Raw genomic sequence first — 26939 nt, 5'->3', positions numbered from 1 at the left:
AAGCATTAAACTGTGCTGTCATTCTCTTTTTCTGTTATAGCTGATACAAATAACTTGGAAATGACATATAGATTCAGATAGAATAAATGCATTGCTAACTTTATTAAATCATGCTTTTCATTTTTCAGTCCCATTCACCAGTTTTACAAAGGTTTTATCTGTGCTGGTTTGAATCTTTTATGTACCCCATTAAAGAGTGTGTTCTTTTAATCCACTCCTGTGGGGGCAGACCTGTTGTGGGTGGGATCTTTTGATTAGGTTGTTTGCATGGAGATGTGACCCCTCCGAAACAAGATGGGTCTTAATTAGTTTACTAGAGTCCTTAAGAAAGCTCAGGGGGAGAGAGAGAGTTCAGAGCTGACTCAGACCCAGAAGTTTTGAGATGCAGACAGAAAGACGTTTGGAGATGCTAAGCTAAGAGATGGAGTCCAGAATTTGCCCCAGAGAAGCTAAGTGAGAACCACAGACATTTAAAGAGAAAGCCACTGGAATCAGAAGCTGGAAGCAATGCAAATGGATTAAAAACTCAAACTCTTTGTAAAAATGCCTGTTAATACAAAAAAAAGTCCTGTTTATACATTTTTAAGTATATAAATATGAAAATTTTTACTTTATATTCAGCCACAAAATCTGTGATAGAAATATTTTAGAATACCCCCATAGCATTATTTTATTTAAGAAAGCCATTTCTTTCTTTTAGCTTTAAATTCCATGTTGGGAATTTTTGTTTTGTTTTGTTTTGCTTTTTTATCTAAGTAATATGCTGCTGACAGTCACTTCTCTTTCCAGAAAAAGTCTGCAGTTGGAACACCTGAATTATTAGGTTTTCATTTAAAAAGCATATCACCTTTAAATTCAACTCGTCAGTTGAATTCAGTAATTCCACTCAACTGGGTCCATGTACCTACCTTGTGTGGTAATGAGCTGAAAGTATCTAAACATGTGATAGGCTGCTTTTAACCTCTCCCTGTTAACTGATTTCCCACTCTTTTCTTTTAGCTCTCGGAGGGAGTGGCATGGTATGATCTACTGACAGACCCTAAGTGTTGATGTTAGTGTTAGTTTATAAATTAAAATTAGTACACTTTAGTGCCATTTTTTTTTTTTTTTAAGATTAAACATATGTAAGTACAAGTTCTAAAATATGTTCTTTATCCCAGTGGTTCATTTTACACCAACTACTTTGGATACCAGTGATGTATGGGATAACAAAAACTTACCTGTTGCATCCTTTACCTACTTGGACAACTTAGAAATTAAGTAGGACATGTTTACAATGTCCTTTCCCTTTAAATGCTTTCTTAGTATGCAGTTTTACACTTATGTTCATGTTATTACTATAGGTTTCCTCTAATTTTCCTTTCTCATTACATTTTCACTGTTTACGTTTTGCTTCACAATCTTTTTGCATATGCTATTGATATTCTGAAGTTTCTATAATTGGCATGTTTTCCTTTTTAATGAGAAAAAAATAAATTCATGGTCTTAAAAATATAAATATCTATAAAATACATAAATTATACAGCTATACATTTAAAGAGAAGTGGATTGTTAGACTTTAACATCTGGAATACTACCCATTTTCTTTCAGAGTGCATTTGGCAATTTTTTGTCCTCCAAAGAAAGACCCAGTGACAATTCTGATATCCTTTCTGATATTGCAGGGTTTTTTTCCATGCCAGTTATGACCACCTGAACAACACTGCATTGGGAGTCTCTAAACCTAACAACGTCTCCTGCTGTGAGTAAGCTGTATGATACTGGACCTAGTTTCCACCCAAAAATCTGTTTTTGACTTTGAAAGATATGTTCTGTCATCTCAAGTCAAGAGTATTTTATTAGGTGGCTTAATCTCAAATATACCTATTAGAATTCCATAGCAAGTATAAGATTTGATCATTCTATGTTCTTTTAAGACAGTAATATTCTAGATTAAGTATAATCTTGTCATAATATAAATGTTATATGCTATAGCTAGTCAGCAAGCAGATATATTTTTAGTGAATTGACCAGATGTTAAAAAAACATGTATGTCATTTAAGTCCTTGTCTCCAGGAAGAGTTCATCCAGGTCATCTTTCTCTCTTCTCTGGTTTGCTAATGTTGCCTTTATGCAAAATACCAGAAATAGATTGGCTTTTATAAAGGGGATTTGTTAAGTTACAAATTTACAGTTCTAAGGCCATAAAAGTGTCCAAATTAAGGCATCAACAATAGGGTACCGTCACTGAAGCTGGGAAGGCACATGGCTGGCATCTACTTCAGGGTTCTGGTTTCAAAATGTCTTTCTCCAAAAACTGGGCTTGTCTCTCTTAGCTTCTCCAGAGCAAACTCGGCTAGCATCTCCAAAGCATCAGCAAAAAGTCAGCAGCGTCTGGGCCTTTGTGGCTCTTTGGAAGGACCCTAGTAAACTCATCAAGACCTGTGATGATTGGGGGGGTCAGACCTCCATGTAAATAATTCAGTTAGCGTTATCACCTGCAGTTTGGTGAATCGTATCTCCATGGAAACACTCTATCAAAAGTTTTCACCCAAAAAGATTGGGTTAAAAGATCATGACTATTTTCAGAAGACATAATATATCCAAACCGGTATACCCTCTATGTTTAGAATTCTGTTATTCTCAAATACAACAATTAAAACCCAGCCTAAGAGAAGGAGCTTAAGTTGGCTGTATGTATTAGGTGGTGGATGGCAAAACATTTGACATCTGGCTGGATATTGAGCAATATTTTGAAAGTAGGTTATTAGTGTCACTTATTCTTCTCTCTGTATATTTAGAAGTTAAGGAATTTTCCTAAATTGTCCTTGTTACTGTTAGCCAAACAGTTTTGGTCTGAAATATACTGTTACAGTCATTTAAATAGAGAGAGACTGAGTAAGGTAAGGGTTTACAGCTGAGGAGGGGTCCATGGGAAAGTAGAGTTACGATAACAACTTATAGAATCTGAGGAGTAGTAAAACAGTGTACTTAATAATTATTAGGACTTTATCAGCACGTGACCCTTCGAAAGTACAGGAATGGAGAATTATCGTAATAAATAAGCCATCTCAGTTGATAAGTGGAAACGGTAAATGTACCAACAATTGAGTCATCCTGCATTGTTCAACTTATTTTTAAAATTCAAAAATTCCAAATATAAATATAATAAGTAGTGATCGATTACTGTATTTAAGAATTTTACCACATAACTCTCTTCTTTATAAAGGTGTACCTTGTAGGAATCTTATTGTTATGGGGAAATGTAGACTAGCTATTCAAAGACCAAGCAGCTTCAGGAGACATATTTTTAAAATTCCTGTAATTTTTGTCCTTTTTGATGCAGGAATAAATTTTAAATACTCAGTAGCTTTCTGATTTTTAATTCAGAAGTACTCTGAAATTGAAGTAATGAGAATATTCTCTAGCACCAGTATACGTGTGTCCAATTCTGTGTATGTGTTGACCCCAGCAGAAGGACTTAAGTCTGTAGAAAATCATATGAGCAGTAGTTCCTAGACCTGGTGGTACGGCAGAAGCAGCCAAGGAATGTTCCGTAGATTCCCAGAAGTGCAACAGAATGTCAAATAATTTTTTTTAAAGTGTTTTTTAATGGGGAGCGGTTGCTTAACATGGGCAAAATGTTTAGGTTGACCTTAAATGTTTGGAAATGGACAAGGGTGGTAATAGCACATTACTGTGAGAATAATTAACAGTACTGAATGGGTGTGAACGTGGTAGAAAGAGGAAATTTATAGAGTTGGGTAGTCACCAAAGGAAAGTTGGAGGTTAAAACATGGGACTGTATAACACAGTGAATCTTGTGGTAGACAATGTCCTTGATTAAGTGTACAAATTAAGATCAAATATAAAAAAAGTTCTTTCATGAAGTAGAACAACTGTACAACCTAATTACAAGAATTGAGGAGTATTTGGGAAAAAATGTACCTATTCCAAACTAAGGACTGTAATTAACAGTAATATTTTAATACTCTTTCATCAACAGTAACAAATGTACCACACCAATATGTTGGGTCAATAATAGTGGGGGATAAGGGATATGGGAGGATTTAGGTTTTCTTTTGTATTTTTATTTCTTTTCTGGAATAAGGAAAATGTTCTAAAATTGATCATGGGGATATAGGCACAACTATGTGATGATACTGTAAGTCAGTGATTGTATACTTTTCATGGTTTGTATGATGTGTAAATGTATCTCAATAAAACTGCATTTTAAAAAGTATTAGATAATTATGATATTTGAGAAACTGTAGAGTAAGGCAAATAGTGAATTGATTCTCTATCTGTTTGAAATTATGGTTAACTGTTACCCTTTGTTTCAGTTTGTTACCCTTTCAGTTTCAGTTTGTTTCAGCTGCTGGAATGCAATATACCAGAAATGGGTTGGCTTTTTCAGTGGGGATTTATTAGGTTGCAAATTTATAGTCTTAGATCATGAAAATGTCCAAATTAAGGAATCAAGAGTTAGATACCTTCTCTGAGGAAAGGCTGATGACCTCCCAGGGTTCCTCTCACACGGGAAGGCACATGGCAGCTCTGATGGCTCTTCTTCTCCTGGGTTCTAATCTCAAAATAATTCTGTTTCTGTGGGTCCTTCTGGTGCATTTTCTTTCTCAGCTTCTCTCTACTCTCTCCAAAATGTCTCTGGCTTTTATCCTCTCATAATCCCCCAGCAAGGGGATTAAGACCCTCCTTGAATGGGCAAGGTTGCATCTCCATAGAACCACCTAATCAAAAGTTCCCACCCACAATATGTCTGCCCCCACAAGATTGAAATAAAAGAACATAGACTTTTCCGGGGTATATAACGGATCCAAAACAGCGCACCCTTGGCCCAATATTTCATTAATGCCAATTGATTTCTCTTGGCCTTTTAAAAATTAAAAGTCTAAAAATAAAAGTCCAGAATTTATGAGTTTGTTCTCTTATATTATGAAGGAGAATGGTTTGATTGGATATGTCACATTACAGATACTTTGCTAGCTACACTCATTTATAAGGAATTAGAAATAGTGGAGTCACATCATAAGTGAATGTTTGTGAATGGTGCACTTTACTTGAATGTTATATTAATGGATATTCTGGCTTGGATAATTTTATGTGTCTGCATATTTGTACATGGGTAAAATGCCATTGTTCATTTTTAGTTATCTAGTTAAGGGTTCTTTTTTAATTTCCTCAAATTTGAAGTTTTTAAAACAGTAAATAATTGGTGACTGATTGGTGACTGCCATGTTTATAATCTGATCCATTTGATCTGGTGGTAATTTATAGAGAAAAGGATATATAGGTTAGAGCTTAGCACTTCAATTTGTTTAAACATTCACATAAACACATAAAATAAGTAAAGGTATATATTTACTTCTTTAAATATACATTATCAAGACCAAAGCATTGAAACAATAAAATTAAGCAAAAAAAAAGGGGGGGGGGTTGTTTTGTTTTGTTTTTGCTTTACTATTAACAGACAATGTCTTTACTGGTCTACCTTGATTTTAAGTGCATTCGTGTCATTCTGGGCAATACTTGAAACACCTATCCTTTGGCAAAGAAAAGTATTTCCCTTCTCTTGTACTTAGCAATAGATTTTTTCAGTCTGTTCTCAATTCAACTGTAAGAGGCTCATATGTGATATTTACTGCTCAAGTAATAAGTGCATAGAAAGACTGGGCAGACTGAGTTAGGCATACATTGCTTAGGTTTCATAAAAAGGAATCCCACTGGCATTTACTGAGAGCTCTAGGCATGCTTTGTGACATTAATCTACTTTTTTTCAACTCATCTGTAAATTAGAATAACCTACTAGTACTAAATTACAAAAGGAGGTGGTTTCAGGACCCAGAGATTCAGGTGTGTTTCCCTGGAATTGTTATTTTTTTATGAACATTTATCCATATTGCTCCTCCTTTATACTACTTGTTCTTTGCTGTTGACTCATTCTTGGAATCATTTTAGCTGACACAGCCTGTTCAACAGTTCCAGAACATTAGTGCTTAACTATTCACCCTGTATTTGGGACTGTGAGACTGGAATCTACAGTTAGCTCCATTAGTTAACTGACTTTATTGGAGCAAATGTCTGTCCTCATCTCCTGAATCAGAACACTTTTTTTTTTTTTCAGTCTTTTTATATTAGAAACCTTTCATATGGTTTGAAACCAGTATTAGACTGATCTTAGGTTGATGACCTTTTTTTTTTTTTTTTGTATTGTACTGATTTTTACTTTTGTTTAACTTTTATTAGTGAAGGCATTTTGATTTTTGCCAGGAAAAATTGATGAAGCAAAATCCATAATGAAAGCATTCTTTTCTTTTATACTGTGAAAATTTGTAAATCAATAAATCTAAAAAACTCTGTATAAAAATAAAAGGTTTTTATCAAGGGGTAGTATATAAATTTAAAACATCCAGGAAGATGTGTTTCTATATTTTAATTCTTTTGTTTAATGTGTTTATACAAACATCTATTTGACCAAAATAATCTTTCAAGTAGATCGTAGAACTGTATTTTTGGAAGTGGGGGGATATACCCTCAGAAAGCATAGTGAATTATCAGATGATAGTACAGAAACCTTTTGTTACTTTCAATGCAGGAGGAAAGAGCTCTTCCAACTTTTTGTTTCCCCTTGTTGTTTATGATCTGTGATCCCTCTTTCTGTCTAATTGGAAGCCTTTTAAGGTGTCTGTGCTTATTTATCTATCTATCATGATGAAAGTCTCTTGGCCTCCTGATGACCTTCTATCCTAAATTCTCTTAATTTTCCCCATGATCCTCAAAGCCACTTTTGACCTTAGGCTTAGCTTTGTTTGAAGAGGTGCTATTCATGGATTTCTTTATTTTCTTCTATCACTTCTTCTAAATCACTTAACTTAGCTTTATAAGGGTTGCTACTTAGTATTAAAATAATTTGTAAACAAGACCAAGGTGGCAGAGTGAGATGCTCCAGGGTTCCTTCCCACAAGGAAGTTTTAAACAAGATGCATTAGCAATGCAAGTACCAACAAGAAAAAGGTAACTTTCAAAGGGTAGGAAAACCTCATGACCCCCTCCATGACTTGGAGCAGAGTTGGCCTTTGCTTCCAGTGCCAAGATCAGAAACAGGGGAAGGATGTCTGTTGTCAGTACTGCTATTCAATATTGTACTGAGAGTTTTAGCCATAGCAGTTAGACAAGGGGAATAAATAAATGGCATCCACATTGGCAAGGAAAAAATAAAACTCCCTATTCACAGATGAAATGATCCTATGTATAGAAAATCCAGAAGAATCTGCAAAAAAGCTACTAGAAGTAGTGAATGGAAAAATATCGGTAGTGGATAGTGGTGATAGTTGCACATTGTGAATGTAATTGGCACACTTAATTGTATGTTTGGTAGTGGTTAAAATGGGAAAATTTTGTTTGTTATGTATGTTACCAGAATAAAATTTTTTTATATCCATAGACCTATTCATCAGTGACCCCTGATGTAAACTATAGACTAGGGTTAACAGTACAATTATAATAATGTTTCATCTATTGTAACAAAAGTACCACACTAATGCAAAGTGTTAATAGTAGGAAAACTGAGTGTGTGAGGTAGTGTATTTGGGAACTCGATAGGTTCTGTATGAAATTTCTGTAAACCTACAACTTCTCTAATCAAAAACAAAAAAATTCATACGGAAGGACAAGGGATTTCAAATAGTCAGAAACAACTTGAAAATGAAGACCAAAAGTGGAGGTCTCACTCTTCCCAATTTCAAGACTTATTACAAGGTAGAGTAATCAAAACTGTATGGTATTGGCAGAAAGACAGATGTATAGAACAATGGAATAGAATTGAGTGTTCAGATAATAATCCCTCATATCTGTGGTCACTTGATTTTTGGCAAGGCTACCAAGCCCACTCAGTGCGTAAGACTGGCTGTCCTCATGAAAAAGAATGAAAGTAAATCTTCCTACCTAACACCATATACAGTAATTAACTCAGAATGGATGACAATCTTAATATAAAAGATAAAATGATAAAATTCTTAGAAGAAAACATGTGAAAATATCTTCAGGGCCATGTGTCAGGCAATGGAATCTTAGACTTCTCACCAGAAGAAAGAGCAACAAAAAGAAAGTATAGAAAAATCGGACTTCATAAAAATTAAAATCTTTTGGACAATTAAAGGACATTATCTAGAAAATGAAAAGGCAACCAACAGAATGGGAGAAAATATTTGGAAACCATATATTTGATAAAGGTTTTAACCTCCAGAATATATAAAGAACTCCTACAACTTACCAACAAAAAGACAACCCAAAAGAAGATACACAAATGGCCACCAAACACATGAAAAGTTGCTCAACATCATTAGCCATTAAGATAATGCAAATCAAAACCACAGTGAGATACCACCTTAAACCAATGGGAATGGCTATTTTAAAAAATGGAAAATAACAAATAATGGGAAGGATGCAGAAAACCCTTTTACATTGTTTATGAGAATGTAATATTGTACAGCCACTGTGGAAACATTTTGGGGGGTTCAACAAGTTAAACATTGAACTACCACATAAGCTGAACTACCAGATAACCTGACAATTCCACATCTGGGTATATACCTAAAATAATTGAAAGCAGCAACTTGAGCTGATATTTCTACTCTAGTATTTATAGCATTTACTGTAGCCTAAAGGTGGAAACAGCCCAAGAGTCTATCAACAGATGAATGGATAAACAAAATGTGGTATATACATACCATGCATTCTCATTCCACCCTAAAATGGTTTCTTTTTTGTGGTGATGAAACAGTTTTAGTAATGGATGGTGGTAATGGTAGCACAACATTGTGACCGTGATCGCTCCCACTGAATTGTATGATTTGGAATGGTTGAGATGGAAAAGTTTAAGTTACATATGTGTTTGCACATCTTTTTTTTTAAAGAGAGATACTAACGAGACAATGAGAATTAAATGCAACAGAGGAGAAAATGCCCAAAAGGGCTTTATTTAACAATTGAAAGAACTGGAATATAGGGTGTATGCTTTATATCAATATTAAGTTTCTTGAACTTAATGATTGTACTTAATATGGTTATGTAAGTGAATATCCTTGTTCTAAGGAAATATACATGGAAGTATTGTGTCCGAGGAACATGATATATGCAACCTACTCTCAGATGTTCGGCTAGATAAATAGTGGATGGATGGATGGATAGATATAATAAATAACGACATCTGGGTACATGTAACTTGGAGTTCTCTATACTATTTTTATATTGTTTTTGCAACTGTCCTGTAAGTTTGAAATTATTTCAAAACAAAATGTTTTAAAAATAATTTTTAAGAATACATTAACATTTACTGACTTTTTTGTAAATCTTTTGGCTTGTCTTTTAAAACAAATAAATTACCTAAACAAATTGACTATATTCTAACCATTTTGAAACTCCATAGCTGTGCACAACCATGATAATTAATGTACTATATATATTTCACTTGAATCATTAATGAACTTAGCCTTTTCTAAAAACTCATTCTGTTTCTAACTGGCAGTTTGAGTGACATGACATTTAATTACTCAAAATTAATCATTTTGGCCTAGTAGTTGATTTAACCTAACCTTTTTTTTTGGCAGTCAGTGTGCCTGTATATCACATCCCTTGGCTAGGTATCATTCAGCAAATGTGTACTGGATACCAATATTTTGTAGTTTATTTGGATACAAGGATAGCGTAATTCCTGATCCCTTACTTGAAGGAGCCTAAGTCCAGTGGAGCAAGTAAACACAATTAAACACAAGGAAACACAATTACATCACTGTCCTCTAATTATGTTCTGTGAAAGGGGAAGATGTCATATATCCTGAAAGCACATGAGGAATACATAAACCTTGGAATTTCCCATAATGTGGATGGGATGGTATCCCAGAGGAAATAATATCTCAATTAAGACCTGAGATTGAAGTTAGCATGCAGAGAATTGCTAATTATTTCAGTCAGAATATTAAGAAAAGGAGTTAGTGAGTTAAACTGGAACTCATCATCCAAGGCCTTCCTTTTAAATCATGTTAGGATTTTGGAATTTTTTATGTTGGGAATGGAATTGGTTGTTTTTTACATGGAAGTGGTGTCATGAATGGCAGCAAGACTTGGAAACTGGTAAAGAGGCTGTTTCAGATTTTAGTCACGGAATTCTAGTGATCCTCACTGGGATAGAGGCAACTAGTGAAAGAACTGAATTGTGTTGAAATTTTCTAGACACTAGAGTTGGACTAATTGTTATTTGCAACTCTGAGAATGAAAATTAGGATTATTAGCTCCAGCAAAGTATACAGAGGAGGAATTAGTGAAAACTGATGCAGTATCAAGCATAGAAGCCAAAGAAGTAATTTGAATACAAGCCATTTCTGGGATTTACTCATTTCACTGCTCCCATAGTCATATGAATAACTCATAGTGGATTCTACTGCAATGTATATTGTTTAATAATTGCGGTCAACTAAGTTTGCATCCGCAATCATTTGGTCATATATAGAATGCAGTTCCTCTTACACTTGTCCTCCTATTTTACAGTGGTAGGTAAAATCATAGTTTAGATCGCATAGTTGAAAGATGTTGTGATCCCAAGATCAATTGGTATAATTTGAGGAGAAATTCAACCCAATTTGCTGTGATAATCTATTCTCAGATAATGAAGGTTTAATTGTACCACTACTACTCACTTTTTTTTTGGTCATTAGGCGGTTGAAAAACTATAAAATTGGAATTGTCATTTTTTTTTAATTTTGTATTTTGAAATTGTTATAGACTCACAGGAAGTTGCACAAATAAGAGTCCTGTTAACCCTTCTCCCAGCTTTCCCTAAAGGTGATGTCTTAATATTACTGTAGTACAATATCAAAACCAGGAAATTGGCATTGGTACAGTACTGATAATTAGACTACAGACCTAATTCCATTTTATCAGTTTTTACTTTGCACTCAGTGTGTGTGTGTGTGTGTGTGTGTGTGTGTGTGTGTGTGTGTGTGTGTGATTTTCTGCAGTTTGTTCCCATGTGTCAATTTAGGTAACTACCACCACAATCAAGATACCAAATTCTTCCATCACCATAAACAAAACCCCTTGTACAACCTCTTTATACTCATACCCACCTCAGGTCCTGTACTTGTCTCCTGGCAACCAGGAATCTTTTCTCTATTTCTGTAGTGTTGTCATTTCAAAAATGTTGTATGAATTGAATCATGCAGTATGTAACCTTTTGAGATTGGCTTTTTTTTTTTTTTTAACTAAACATAATGCCCTTGAGATCCATTCAAATTGTTGCATGTATTAATAGCTCATTCCTTTTGTTGCTCAGTTGTATTACACTGTTTGGATTTTCCAGAGTTTGTTTAACCATTGACTTGGTGATGGACATTTGGCTTGTTTGCAGTTTTTGTGTATTACAAATAAAGCTGTTAAAACATTCATTTTACAGTTTTTTTGTGTGAACATAAGTTTTCATTTTTCTGCGTTCACTGCTTGAGAGTGCAGTTGCTGTGTTGTATGGTAAAAAAGTATGTTTAATATTTTAAGAAACTGCCAAATTATTTTGCTGAGTGACTCCCATTTTACATTCCTACAAGCAGTGTATTAGCTCTGCATCCTCACCAGCATTTGGTACATCACTATTTTTTAGGCTTACTCTCCTAATATGGTTGTGGGACTATCTCATGGTAGGTTTAATTTGCATTTTCCTAATGGCTAATGATGGACATTTTTTCATGTGCTTATTTGCCAACCATATATTCTTTTTGGTGAAATGTCTGTTCATCTCTTTTGCCCATTTTGTGATTGGGCTGCTTGTTTTTATATTGTTGAGTTTTGAGTGTTCTTTATACAAGTCCTTTATCGGATTTTTTTTTTTTTTGCGAATATTTTTCCCAGTTTATAGCTTATCCTTTCATCTGTATAATTAGAATTATCTTTTTAAATAGTCTGTTATATATAGTGGAGACTTGACCATTACTTTGAAGGACATGATGCATTAAAAATTTAGAGAGAGAACCTGAGATGGCAGCTAGGTGAGACAGGGCAAAATAACACTTCCGTGAAAAATACTAGATAAAAACCAGAAGGTGACCCAGAATACCGTTTTCAGCGATGCACCAGCTGGACAAGATCTCCTAGAACCACAAGGGCCGTACACTTGGTGAAAACGGGAGTATGCATTCTGAAACAAGTGAGTAAGCCAGCTGAAAGACCCGCAGCCACTCTGCAGTGTGGGGAAGCCGGGGGTTGGCATTTGGAGACGGACTGGTTCTTTAAAAAAAACAAAAAGGGAAAAACCCAGGTGCTGCTGCATTTGTGACGGTGAAAACCGCGCAGTGAAGCACAGCAGAAGCAGTCTGAGCCAGCCTCTCAGTGTCTGGCATGGAGGATAGCCTGCTGCAGATTCCCTCAATGCCAGGGGAGCGGAGCGGAGAGCCAGAAGGAGAAAGAAACCCTGCTGCTTGCAGCTGCTCCCCGGCGGGCTGGAGGACACTCCTGCCCAGGGCCGTGCCCACAGCCCAGAGCAGCGCCAGCTGTCCCGGAGCTGGGAAAGAGGAACTGTGCAAGGAGAGGGGGACCATCAGGCTGAGAGCGGCCCTCCACAGCCTGGCGGCCTGGGACTTCCCTTGAGGGATGGCGCACACTTGTGACGTAGCATAGCCTTCCCTCAGCAGAGGTCCTGGAAGATCACAGCTGAGAAGTGGGGCCCGCTCGGAAAACCCAGGGATGCTACATCACTGCCAGTGGTTTGTGGGTCAGCGTCAGAGAGGATCGGGGGCAGAACTGAAATGAAGGCTTAGACTCTTGCAACAGCCTTGAATCTCCGGGAACACCTGGGAGGTTTGAATATTAAAGCTGCCCTGCCTCCCTAGCCACCCGGACACATGCCCCACATTCAGGGCAGATGGCTCCAGCAACACACCCAAATTGAGTTCACCAACTGAACCCCACAAGAATCATTTCCCCACACACCACAAGAACAAAGTTGAGAACTGACTTGAGGGGTATAGGTGACTCTCAGACACCATCTGCTGGTTCGTTAGAGAAAATGTACGCCACCAACTTGTATTTCAGAAAAATTACATTGGTATTTTTTTTTTTTTTTACAACTTAGAAGAACCCTATCGAGCAAAGCAAATTTCAAGAGACCAAAAACAACAGAAAATCTTAATGCATGTGATAAAACCAGATGATATGGAGAACGAAATCCCAAAAACCCAAATCAAAATATCAGAAGAGACACAGTACTTGGCACAATTAATGAAAGAACTACAATCGAGGAATGAAAACATGGCAAAGGACATGAAGTACATGAAGAAAACCATGGAACAGGATATAAGGGACATAAAGAAGACCCTAGAAGAGCATAAAGAAGACATTACAAGAGTAAATAAAAAAATAGAAGATCTTATGGAAATAAAAGAATCTGTTGGCCAAATTAAAAAGACTCTGGATACTCATAATACAAGATTAGAGGAACTTGAACAACGACAAAATGAAAGAACGAAAGAATGGAGAAAAAAATAAAAAAACTTGAAATTGATCTCAGGGATACGACAGATAAAATAAAACATCTAAACTTAAGACTCATTGGTGTTCCAGAAGGGGAAGAAAAGGGTAAAGGTCTAGAAAAAATATTCAAAGAAATTGTTGGGGAAAACTTCCCAAACCTTCTACACAATATAAATACACAAAGCATAAATGCCCAGCAAACTCCAAATAGAATAAATCCAAATAAACCCACCCTGAGACATATTCTCATCAGACTCTCAAATACTGAAGAGAAGGAGCAAGTTCTGAAAGCAGCAAGAGAAAAGCAGTTCACCACATACAAAGGAAACAACATAAGACAAAGCAGTGACTACTCAGCGGCCACCATGGAGGCGAGAAGGCGGTGGCATGACATATTTAAAATACTGAGAGAGAAAAATTTCCAACCAAGAGTACTTTATCCAGCAAAACTCTCCTTCAAATTTGAGGGAGAGCTTAAATTTTTCACAGACAAACAAATGCTGAGAGATTTTGCTAATAAAAGACCTGCCCTACTTCAGATGCTAAAGGGAGCCCTACCCACAGAGAAACAAAGAAAGGAGAAAGAGATATAGAGAATTTTAACAGTCAGTATATAGAACCTTACTTCCCAAATTACCAAGACACTCATTTTTCTCTAGTGATCATGGATCTTTCTCCAGAATGGACTAATATGCTGGAACATAAAACAAGCCTCAATAAATTAAAAAAAAAAAAAAAAAAAGACTGGATTTACTCAAAGCATATTCTCTGACCGCAATGGAATACAAATAGAAGTCAATGATTTGTGAATTGTAACTCCGCTATTTACTTCCTACATGATATAAAATACACAAACTCTAATGACAAATCAGTGGTTTTGAACTCAATGTAAAAGATGTAAGTTTTGACAAGAACTATATAAAGCTGGGGGAATGGAGGCGTATAGGAGCATAGTTTATGTGTCCTATTGAAGTTAAGTTGGTATCAAAGAAAAACAAGATTGTTATGGATTTAAGAATTTAATTTTAAGCCCCACAGTAAACGCAAAGAAATTATCAGAGAATATGACCATAGAGACGAAAAGTAGAGTATGGGTTAAGAGAAATGGGGTAAAGGGCAATGGGAGTTAAGAAATGAGTGTAGAGTTGCTGTTTGAGGTGAAGGGAAATTTCTAGTAATGGATGGTGGGAAAGAGATAGCATTACAACATTCTAAATGTGATTAATCCCACTAATGCTAGGGAGGGGGTAAAATGGGGAGATTTAGGCTGTATATATGTTTCCACAATTGAGGAAAGAAAAAAAAAGGACAGTCTAAATAGATGACAATTGAATGCCAAGGATGACCCTGGATGGGTTCTGAGGATGGAGGACAGGAGGCTCAAAGGGACACAGTTGACACATAGGGGGGAAAAAAAATGAAATATAGAATGTCTGCTTTTTATCAATGTTGAATTTCTAGTACTTCTTAGCTGCATTTAATGGGATTGCATAAAAGAATGTTCTTTTTCATGGAATTGTATATGTGAATTACAGTGTTTGTTCAAGGATGGGTGCAGCTAGCTCTCATACATTCAGAAGACAGAGCAATAGATGATGGATTATAGATAGGGAGGGAGGGAGGGAAAGAAATAGCGGTGTGATAGCATGTTAAAGTTGGTGGATTGGGGTATCAGGGGAGGGGGGTCAGGGTATGCTGGAGTTCTGTGTATGGGGTTTGTATTGTTTTTGCAACTCTTCCTATAACTTTGAATTTATTTCAAAATAAAAAGTGTACATTTAAAACACACAACTTCTCTAATAAGGAAAAATAAGGATATTTAATAAGAAGTCAGTTTGCATTTCTTGTGATTAGCAATATTTAAACTTATTTGCATTGGGTAGTATCCTGGTGTGCCGGTTTGAATGTATTGTGTCCCCCAAATGCCATTATCTTTGATGTAGTCTTGTGGGGCAGACGTTTTGTGCTGATTAGATTTGCTTGGAATGTGCCCCACCCAGCTGTGGGTGATGACTCTGACTGGATAATTTCCATGGAGGTGTTGCTCCACCCTTTCAGGGTGGATCTAAGTTGAGTCACTGGAGCCACATAAATGAGCTGACATAACAGAAGGAACTCAGTGCAGCTGTGAGTGACGTTCTGAAGAGGAGCAAGCTTGCTAGAGAGGAACGTCCTAGGAGAAAGCCATTTTGAAACCAGAACTTTGGAGCAGATGCCAGCCACGTTCCTTCCCAGCTAACAGAGGTTTTCCGGGCACCATTGGCCATCCTCCAGTGAAGGTACCCGATTACTGATGTGTTACCTTGGACATTTTATGGCCTTAAGACTGTAACTGTGTAGCCAAATAAGCCCCCTTTTTATAAAAGCCAATCCATCTCTGGTGTTTTGCATTCCGCAGCATTAGCAAACTAGAACACCTGGGAAATGCTGTTTAAATTTTTTTGTCAAGTTTTAATTTGCATTGAGGTGTTGTGTTTATATTGAGTTTTCTGTATTGCCAGCAATTTATATAAGTACTGACATTATTCCAAAATGAAAAGATTTCTCAGTTAATATATTCTCTGTAGGGTTTTTCTATGTTTTACCATTAAAATTCATGTCATTTTATAGCTTGTTTCATTGGTGATGCTGTTTTCACTGTACGGAGAAAAATAAACTTTGAACTAAGACTTTATTTACAGTCAGAATTTATGCAGGTTATGAGTTGGGCACCCTATTGTTTATTTGTTGTTTCTCTTATAAAGGATCCCCCAATGAAGAAAAATGTGTACTTCTAATACTTACCTGAATTACATTTTATGCAGTAAGTCATATGAGACACCTACTCTGTGTCCTCATACCTTTTAATAATTTTTCTGATCAGTGTTTTCGTAATCTATGAAAGGGAAAATTATCTTTTAATTCCAGCAATAATGTGAGATAAGTAATATAACTCTAAAAATATATTGCAAAAGCCCTACTGTGCCTTTTAAAATGTTTCAATCCTTTTTTGTCTAGGGGACAATCATTCCTTTCTTTCTTGTGATTTTTAATTGTTGGCTTGTAGACCTTTTTCAGAGTGAAGAGATCTTGAATCAGAGTGAGGATATCATGTCATGCTGCTACAAGAGTTTTGTTTGTTATGGAAGAGAAAACAATATAAGTGGAATAAGATAAAACAGAATAAAATTAAGGTTAAGATTCTCAAACCTAGTGCTTTTTGTAAACATAAAAGCCTGCCAAAAGCTGTCCTGGGGCAGCTGATAAGACCACTTTTCTCCTAAGAAAGAAGATTCTTAAGGGAAAATATTTATTATCATTTGTTCTTAAGTTTCCAGTTTGGGAGCCTGGAGTCAAGTGCCCTTTGGTGGTTCTGGCCTTAGTATCTGACTTAAACAGTAAAGGAAGAGACAGATTTGCATGCTGTCTTGTCATACCTTGCTCAGCTGCTGGCCCGTTAGCAGTTTCAGAGAAAACTGCATTCCCAGAGTTGGCTTTCTATTTGTAAGTACTAAGATATGAAATTAATAAGTATGAATAAAAATATATTTCCATGGCAATTTATTTGAAATTTGCTTATATTTACTTTTTAAAACAGTTGGTTAAGGAAGTAACAATTGGTTGAGAGTGTAACTTACTTGAGTTCAAATCTGACTGCCACTTAACTGTTTGAATTTGGGCACTTAAATTTTCTGTGCCTTCTAATCTTAAAAGAGGATTGTGGATAGAATTAGTGTAGGGTTATTTGGAGCAGTGAATGAGTTAATAAATGCAAAGCACTTATAACAGTGCTTGCTACATATATAAAAACTGCTTAAGCTATTACTGATGTAACCGAGAAATTAAGAATTAGCAAATGATTATGATTACTGAATCATTATATAGATGTTTTCTTTCTGTATTGTAGACTAGTCAGAAGTTAATACCTGAAATTGCTGGAACTCAGCTAGTCTCAGCCCTGTTAATACTTTTGTAATGGTTTTTCTACCCTAATCTCACCTTGTTTATACTTACTATTGTAATGATTATTCCAGCCTAGTCTCAACCTTGTGTGGATTTACTGTTGTAATAGTAACAACTCATCTCCCCCTTGTTTGAATCCATAAAAACCCTGAACTCCTTAGCCTTGAGTAGACAGATTTTGGGGCCTGTAGACCATCTGATATGCTGCGCACGTAGCATTAAACCGTTTTTCCTTTTGAAATCCCTTGTCATATATTGGCTGTTATGCATATCAGGCAGAGAATCCTGCATTTGTTCTGCATCGCTAATTGTTAAACTACTCCTATAGAAAATCAGTGCTAAGAAATTAGATCTTTTAGCCAAAGGGGTTTGTCTATAAGTATGTTGTCCTGGAGAGGGATTTTACAAAATTGGTAACTTTTTTCAAAGGTGCATAATTTTTTCATTATAGTTATCTTTTAGTTATCACTTCTTTTCCAACTTTGTTTTGGATATTATACTAAAATGCTCAGAATATTGAAATGTCCTTAAGTTGAGGACATTACAAGTAAACAGGTAATTTTGTTTGTATGATTTGACTATGGGTAAAGAGAAATACGGTTAAGGGTATTTACAGAAAAGGCATTTAATCTAGTCTTTAATATCCATTTGTGTGAGTAGAGTGAGAGCAGGAAGGCTTTCTGGGTGTTATGAGTCTGTGGGCTAGAAACAGGGAGAAACATCTCCACAAAGGGAGTGCATAGGTTGAAAAAGAAAGAAAAGCAAGGAAGGTAATGAGAATAATAGATTGAGGGGGAGGGGAGGAGTTTTTGATCTATTAAGAACTATTTAAAGTGTAATGTGTCAGGTGTCACATAAGTCTGTATTTAGATAAAAGGGAGCCATTGAAGATTTTAAAGTTTGAGAAATTTGAATGTTTTCAATGTTTGAAAAGTTGTATTTATTTTGATTCTATATTATCTTTTAAGTAATCTGTTTAAGGCAATAGTCTGTTATATTAATTCTAAAATGTTTAAATGTTTTTGATTCCTTTTTTTAAGGATTTGAGTTTGTTGAAATGAGCAGCCGTAAATCAAAAAATAACAGCTTAATACATGCAGAGTGCCTTTCACAGGTTAGTATATATTTTCATTAATCTAATTAATCTCTAGTTCTGTTAACTAGCAAAGACTATCAGAGAAGTAATTATCTTCTTAACTTGGATTTGCCTCTTAACACTCAAAAGAATCACTCCACTCTCAAGAAGATGTCTATATAAGGTCATAAAACAGTCTTCTGGAATGCAAAGCATTCCAAACTTTTTTCAGAATTAAAATGTGTTTCAGCAAATTTTTTTGTAGTTGTTTTGGTTGTTTTAATTGATATTGTTTGTTTATACTAATGTGTTATGTCACTTCTTAATTTCATCCTTTGCAAGTCTTTGGATAGTTAGAATCCTAGCTTTACCCATGTCTTCCTAAATCTGGTCTGATTTCAGTTTAGTTTAGTATTATCTTCAGAATATAAGTTCAGCACTTCTCGTTAAATTTATTCCATAGTTTTGTATACTTATTTTATTCATTTTGATGCTATTGCAAATAGAATTGCTTTCTTAATTTCATTCTTGGTTAGTTCACTGCTACTGAATAGAAATACAATTTATTTTTGCATGTGGATCTTACAACCTAGAACCTTGCTGAACTCATTAGTTCTAATAGTTTTTTAATTGATCCCTTAATGATTTTCTCTACGGAAGATCATGATTTCATTTTCTTGCCTAATTGCTATGGCTAGAATTTCCAGTATAATGTTGAATAGAAGTAGTGAGAATAGACATTCTTATTATGAATGTTTAATATTTAAGTGCATACTGTATTCTTAAGTGCTGGGCATATATCTACATATGTATCTGTTCAAAAGAAGCTTCTAGTCCAGGGAGGTTGAAGGCTTGCTATTTCTTCCCTGGCACTTCTATTTATCTGACTTGACCTGAACAACAATTTTGTTTTTTAATCAAAAGAAAATGTCATTGGTATGCCTTTGTAAGACTTTACTTTCTTTTTGAAGAAAAAGAATTTTCTTTGTTTCAAAGAACTTTTTAAGTGAGGTTTAATTCACAATCCTTTGTAAAGTACACAGATCTTCCACGTACAGCTTGATTAATTTATATACATGTGTACACCTGTTTAACTTCCATCCCAGATCACTTTGGGACTTTAACCCTACAGATTGTTCACTACAGCTTTGTTTCTCTTTACCCCTGTGTTATATTTTATACGTAGTTGTTGCCTCTCTTTAATGAGGCTTGTTTGTTTTAAAAAAGAATCAGGTTGAGAGTTTTGTCTTTTAATTTCTAATGATCTCATCTAGAGAAAGAAATAAGTATTATTATTAGTTGAGTTCCTATATGTACTCATTTAAATGTTTTGCTGGTATCAGCTGTTACCTATAGATATTTACAGTATGTTACATGTAATTGCCTCATTTAATCTGCAACAAAAGCTGGCTACAAAGTTCATATTGTCTCCATTTTATAGATAATTAATGCTTAAAACAGGTTCACTTTTAAAAATTCACATAATTGGTTCTTCTGGCACCAATAACCTTTTCTTTCCACCACCTCTATAAGAATGGATTGTGCTTTTAAAAAAAAAAAAATTCTTTTAACTAGAGAAATTGTAGATTTTACAGAAAACTCATGTAGCAAATACAGCATTCCATATCGCAACTGCACCACCCCCCCCGTTATTAACACTTTTATTAGTGTGATACCTTTGTTACCATTGATGGAAGAATATTATAATTGTAGTATTAACTATAGTCCATAGTTTAGATTAGGGTGTATTTTTTTTTCCAATGTAATCTGACACCTTATTATAACACCTTGCATTAATGTGGTACATTTGTTATAATTCATGAAAGAACATTTTTATAATTGCGCTATTAACTGTAATCCATCATTTACAGCAGGATTCACTGTGTTATGCAGTCCTGGGGTTTATCTTTTTATTCTGGTAACATACACATGACCTAAAATTTCCCCTTTTGACCACATTCACGTTTATAATTCAGTGCTGTTTTATACTCACAATGTTGTGCTACCCTTACTACCATAGATTTCCAAACTGTACAATCAATCCTAATAGCAATTCTTTGCAAATTAAGCATCAACTCCCCATTCCTTACCCTCATCCCAGCCCCTGGGAACCTGTATTCTAGCTTCTATGAGTTTGCTTGTTCTAATTATTTCATAACAGAGAGATCATACACTATTTGTCCCGTTGTGTCTAGCTTATTGCACTCATCATAACATAATGTCTTCAAGGTTCATCCATGTTGTCCCATGTATCCAGGACTTCATTCCTTATAACAGCTGAATAATATTCCATTGTATGTATATTTTGTTTATCCATTCATCAGTTGATGGACCCTTGGGTTGTGTGTTGATCTTGTACTCTGTCACTTTGCTGTATTCGTTTATTAGCTCTAGTAGCTTTGTTGCAGATTTTTGGGACTTTTTGTTTATAGATTCATGTCATCTGCAAATAGGTAAGGTTTTACTTCTTCCTTTCTAATTTGGATACCTTTTTCTTCCTAACTGCTCCAGCTAGAACTTCTAGCACAATGTTGAACAATATGGTGACAGTGGATATCCTTGTTCTTGTCTTAGAGGAAAAGTTGTCAGTCTTTCCCTATTGAGTATGGTATTAGCTGTGGGTTTTTCATATATGCACTTTATCATGTTGAAGAAGTTTCCTTCTATTCCTATTTTTCTAAGTGTTTTTATTAAGAAAGCATGCTGGATTTTGTCAATGCCTTTTTTTTTGCTTCAATGGATATGATGATGTGTTTTTTTCCCTTTGTTTTGATAATGTGGTGTATTAATTGATTTTCTTATGTTGAACCACTCTTGCATACCTGAGATGAAACCCACTTGATCATGGTGTATAATTCTTTTACTGTGCTGTTAGATTCAATTTCCAAGTATGTTATTGAGGAGGAGAAATTGGTCTGTAATTTTATTTTCTTGTATCTTCATCAGACTTTGGTATTAGAGTGATGTTGGCTTCATAGAATGAGTTAGGTAGTGTTCCCTCCTCTTCAGTTTTTGGAAGAGTTTGAGCAGGATTGATATTAATTTTTCTTGGAATGTTGGGTATTAATTGTGAAGCCATCTGGTCCTGTGCTTTTCTTTGTTGGGAGGTTTTTGGTGACTGACTCAATCTCTTTGCTAGTAATTGGTTTATTGAGATAATCTGTTTCCTATAGAGTCACTGTAGGTTTTTCATGTGTTTCTAGGAATTTGTCCATTTCATCTAAGTTGTCTAATTTGTTGACATATGTATGTTCATAGTATCCTCTTAGGATTTTTTTTAATTTTTGTGGGGTCAGTAATGTCCCCCCTCTCATTTCTAATTTATTTATTTGCATCTTTTCTCTTTTTTTCTTTGTCAGTCTAGCTAAGGGTTTATCAATTTTATTGATCTTTTCAGAGAACCAACTTCTGGTTTTGTTAACATTCTGTTTTTTTTTTTTTATTCTCTACTTCAGTTATTTCTGCTCTAATCTTTATTATTTCTTTCCTTCTCCTTACTTTGGTTTAGTTTGCTCTTCTTTTTCTCATATCTCTAGATTTGCATTAGGTCTTTGATTTTAGCACTTTTTTCTTTTTTAATGTATGCATTTAAGGCCATAAAGTTCCCACTCAGTACTGCCTTCGCTGCATCCCTTAAGTTTCAGGTTGTTGTGTTCTCTTTTTCAATCATGTCAGGATATTTACTGATTTCCCTTGTAATTTCTTCTTTGACCCATTGATGGTTGAAGAGTGTGTTATTTAACTTCCGTATATTCATGGATTTTTTTCCTGTTCTCCACCTGTTACTAATTTCCAGCTTCATTCCATTATGATCAGAGAAAGTGCTTTGTATGATTTCATTTTTTTTTTTTTTAATGTATTGAGTCTTGTTTTGTGACCCAAAATGTGGTCTATCCTGGAGAATGATCCATGTGCACTTGAGAAGAATATATATCCTGCTGTATTGGAGTGCAGTGTTCTGTGTATGTCTTATGTCTAGCTTGTTTATCGTACTATTGAAGTTCTCTGTTCCTTAATTATCTTCTGTCTAAGTTTTCTATCTTGATGAGAGTGGTGTACTTAAGTCTCCAACTATTATTGTAGATGTATCTATTTCCCCCTTCAGTTTTGCCAGTGTTTGCCTCATGTATTTTGGGGCACCATGGTTAGGTGCATAAATACTGATAATTGTTATTTTTTTCTTGGTGGATTGGCCCTTTTATTAATAAATAGTGTCCTTCTTTGTTTCTTGTAACAGCTTTTGACTTAAAGTCTCTTTTGACCTATATTAGTATAGCCTCCCCAGCTCTTTTTTGGTTTCTTTTTTCATGGAATATCTTTTTCCATCCTTGCACTTTCATTTTATTTGTGTCTTTCTGTCTAAAGCAAGTCACTTGTAAACAATATATAGTTGGATCATGCTTTTTTATCCATTCTAGCAATCTGTGTTTTTTGATTGGGGAGTTTAATCCATTAATAGTCAATGTTACTCCTGTAAAGGCAGCACTTCAGCCATTTCTCCTTTGGTTTTTATGTCATATCTTTTTTTTCCTCTCTCTTTTCCTTTGTTGCAATTTCCTTTTCTGTATACAACTATACAGATCTTCTGGGATGTATCTGACTGATCCCTTTCTCATTTATGTTTCTTTATATATTTTTAAATACTTTCTTTGTGGGTTTGTATAATACAACCTATATCTATAAGTCACTAATCTGAAATGGTACCAGCTTAGTTTCAGTAGCATACAGGTTCTTTACTCCCATATTCCTCTGTTTCCCTTTTCTATGTTGTTTTTGCCCCACATTACCTTTTTGTATTTTGAATGTCCATTATCAAGAAATACACCTTTTTCTAGTTCAACTGTATTCTGGCTCATAGAACTTAAAGAGTAGAGTTGTATATTGAGGATCCAGTAACATTGGGTTTTGCATTTACTCTTTTAGTTGCGTTTACTGAAGATCTTCATTTCTTCACACTACTCCAAGCTACTCTCTCCAGTCTTTTCCTTTCAACCTGCAGAACTCCCTTTAGTAATTTTTATAGTGCTGGTCTTTTGTTGACCAACTCTGTTTCCATTTATCTGTGAATATTTTAAACTCTTCCTTACTTTTAAAGGACATTCTTTCTGGAAAAAGAATTTGAGGCTTGTAGTTTTTCTCTTTCAGTACGTTGAATATCTCGTACTACTGCCATCTCATCCCTCTGGTTTCTGATGCGAAATCAGCACTTAATATTGTTTAGGATCCCTTGTATGTAAAAAATGCTTTACTCTTGCTGCTTTCAGAATTCTCTCTCTTTGGTATTTGACATTCTGAACCTGCATGTTTTGGAGGGGATCTATTAGGGTTTATTCTGTTTGAATGATGTTGTGCTTCCTGGACATGTATATTTATGTCTTTTGTAAGATTTGGGAAATTTTTGGCTGTTATTTCCTCATCTATTCTTCCTGCCCTTTTCCCCTTTTCTTCTGGGACATTCATGATGTGTTTGTACACTTCATGCTATTACTCACATCTCTGAGACACTGCCCAATTTTTCTGTTCCTTACACTATCTGTTGTTCTGACTGTATGACTTCAGTTGTCCTGTCTTTTAGTTTGCCGATTCTTTCTTCTGCCTGTTCAAATCTGCTCTTGTATGCCTCTAATTTATTTTTTTTACCTGCAGGGTTTTGTTGAGATATATTCACATACCATATATTCCATCCAAAAGTATGCCATCATTGTCTCACAATATCATTCTTAGTTGTGCAATCATCACACTCAGTTTTAGACAGTATTCATTGCTCCAAAGAGAGAAATAACAGACACAAAAAAATAGAAAACCCAAAACACCCATATCCTTTATCCCCCCCCCATTATTGACCCCTAGTAGTGGTGTGGTATACCTGTTACTATTGATGAAAGAATATTAAAGAATTACTGTTAAATATAGTGTGTAACTTGGAATAGGTAATTTTCCCCATATACCACTCTGTTATTAACACTTTGTACAATTGTTGCATATTTGTAGTACTTCATGCAAGAACTGATTTATATTTATAGAGTTAATTGGTGACATACATGACTTTAAACAATCCCTTTCGATAAAATTCACCTACAGTAGGGCATTCTTACTTACAATCACAATAGCGAGCTACCATCACCTCTTTCCATTCCCAAGCTTTCAAATTCAACCTCATTAACTATTCCATACTTTTAGGTTACCGCTCACTCTTCTCTAGCTTCTGTCTGTCTCTTGGTACCCTATATTCTAAATTTTAAGGCTCTGAATTTACATTTGCTAGTTAGTTCATGGTAGTGAAATCATATAATATCTGTTTTTTATTGTCTGGCTTATTTCACAAAGCATATGTCCTCAGGGTACATCCATGTTGTCACATGCTTTAGGACTTCATTCCTAAATTCCTATTATGCAGCAGTAAGTGATTGGGTGCATAAATATTTATGCTTATTATTTCTTCTTGGTGAATTTCCCCCTTTTGTTAATATGTAGTGCCCTTTCTTGTCTCTTATGACATCTTTACATTTAAAGCCTATTTTGTCTGATACTAGTAGAGCCACCCCAGCTTTCTTTTGGTTACTGCTTGTGTAGAATATCTTTTTCCATCCTTTCTCTTTCAACTTATTGGTATCTTTGTGTCTAAGATGAGTCTCTTACAAGCAGCATATAGATGGATCATAGTTTTTAATCAGTCTGCCATTCTGTGTCTTTTAAATGGGGAGTTCAATCTGTTAACATTCAGAGTTGTTACTGTAAATGCAGTTCTTCATTCAACCATCTTATCCTTTGGGTTTTGTCACATTTATTTTTTCTTTCTTTTTATCCTTTAAGTTATCTTAACTAATACTCTTGAGTTCTGTTCCTTCCTCCAGACTCCTCTCCTGTCTTTTTTTTTTTTTTTTTTTTTTTTTTTCCAGCTGACAGAACTCCCTTTAGTATTTTTTGCCAGGTAGGTCTTTTGTTAACATATTCTCTCAGAATTTGTTTATCTGTGGAAATTTTAAACTCTCCCTCAAGTTTGCAGGACAGATTTTTATTTATTGGTAAATAATTCCTAACTGGTAATTTTTCTCTTTCAGAATCTTAAATATATCGTACCTCTGCTTTACAACCACAAGTTCCACCCAACAAGCCTCAAGATCAAGGGCTTGACTTATAAAGTAGGGGGATCCTAAGTTCACATAGCATATGTTATGTCCATGATAATCTATCTATATTTCACATTATCATCACTTAGTTGTACTGTCCTCATCACTCTCCCTTTTATTAAACAATTTTCATGAACCAAAATACCTCGTAGCTCTTTTCAGCCGTTAATTATTTTTCCCTGGTATTTGTGTGATACCAGTAAGGTATTCCTATCAGTTATACTTCCTAGTATTGCAATATGTAGCTTTTTCCTGTATACCCTTCTATTTTCAACTCTCTGTGCTAGAATACTACCTTAGAAGAATATCATGCAAACACTTACCTATATTTGTGTTGCTGTTATGTGGGACACATACCTGTAAACAATGCCTTTCAATCCTATTCAACTTCAATACACCTCTGATACTTATAATCCCATTAATAAATAATCATCACCCCTATCCATTCCCATACCTTTGAATTCACCATCATTAGCATATCTGAACATATTAGATTATCATTCCCCCTCACTAGGTTCTGTTTATCACTAAGTCCCCAATATTCTATATTAAAAGACATTGATTTTATGTTGTTCAGAGTTTATAGAAGTGGTAATATACAATGTCTCTCCTTTTGTGTCTCACTTATTTCACTCAGCATTGTATCTTCAAGGTTCATCCATGTTGTCATATATTTCAGGACCTTGTTCCTTCTTACTGCTGCTTAGTATTCCATTGTATGTATACACTACATTTTGTTTTTCAGCTCTTCTGTTGAAGGACACTTGGTTTCCATCTCTTGGCAATTGTGAACAATGCTGTTATGAACACCAGTGTACAAATGTCTGTTTGAGTCACTGCTTTCAGATCTTCTGAGTATATACCAAGAAGTGGTATTGCTGGATTGTAGGGTAATTCAATATCTCGTTTTCTGAGAAACCTCCAAACTGTCTTCCACAGTAGCTGTACCATTATACATTCCCTCCAGCAATGAATAAGAGTCCCAGTTTCTCTACATCCCCTCCACCATTTATTGTTTTCTGTTTTTTTTGATGGCAGCCATTCTTAATGGTGTGAGATAGTATCTCATTGTGGTTTTGATTTGCATTTTCCTAATAGTTAGTGAAGGTGGACATTTTTCATGTGTTTTTTTATCCATTTGTATTTCCTGTTTGGAGAAATACCTTTTCATATATTCAGTCCATTTTAAAATTGGGCTGTTTTTTACTATTGTTGAGTTGTAGGATTTCTTTATATGTGCAGGATGTCAGTCTCTTTATCAGATATATGGTTTCCATATA

At 35.1% G+C, this 26939-nt stretch overlaps 1 protein-coding gene across 11 annotated transcripts in view; it reads left to right on the top strand.

The window, feature by feature from the left end:
- The window catches only part of ORC4 (origin recognition complex subunit 4), a 145648-nt gene that overhangs the window by 39003 nt on the left and 79706 nt on the right, over positions 1–26939 (top strand). For 5 of the 11 annotated variants that reach the window (XR_005218974.1, XM_037850563.1, XM_037850571.1 and 2 more), the window contains exons 2-4: positions 1665–1741; positions 16257–16315; positions 18495–18568. Coding sequence is in view for 10 of the 11 variants with exons in the window: in XM_037850563.1 (XP_037706491.1) it covers positions 16276–16315; positions 18495–18568 (114 nt within the window). In the remaining variant the exon portion in view is untranslated. Of the gene's footprint in view, positions 1–1664; positions 1742–15741; positions 15792–16256; positions 16316–16822; positions 16996–18494; positions 18569–26939 lie in introns of those variants that run through there. The other 6 variants (XM_037850568.1, XM_037850566.1, XM_037850564.1 and 3 more) reach the window with 5 other exon arrangements.

This window comes from Choloepus didactylus, chromosome 9 (assembly GCF_015220235.1).
Source record: "Choloepus didactylus isolate mChoDid1 chromosome 9, mChoDid1.pri, whole genome shotgun sequence".
NCBI classification, from domain to species: Eukaryota; Metazoa; Chordata; class Mammalia; order Pilosa; family Megalonychidae; genus Choloepus; species Choloepus didactylus.
This window is presented reverse-complemented; position numbering and strand designations above follow the sequence as displayed.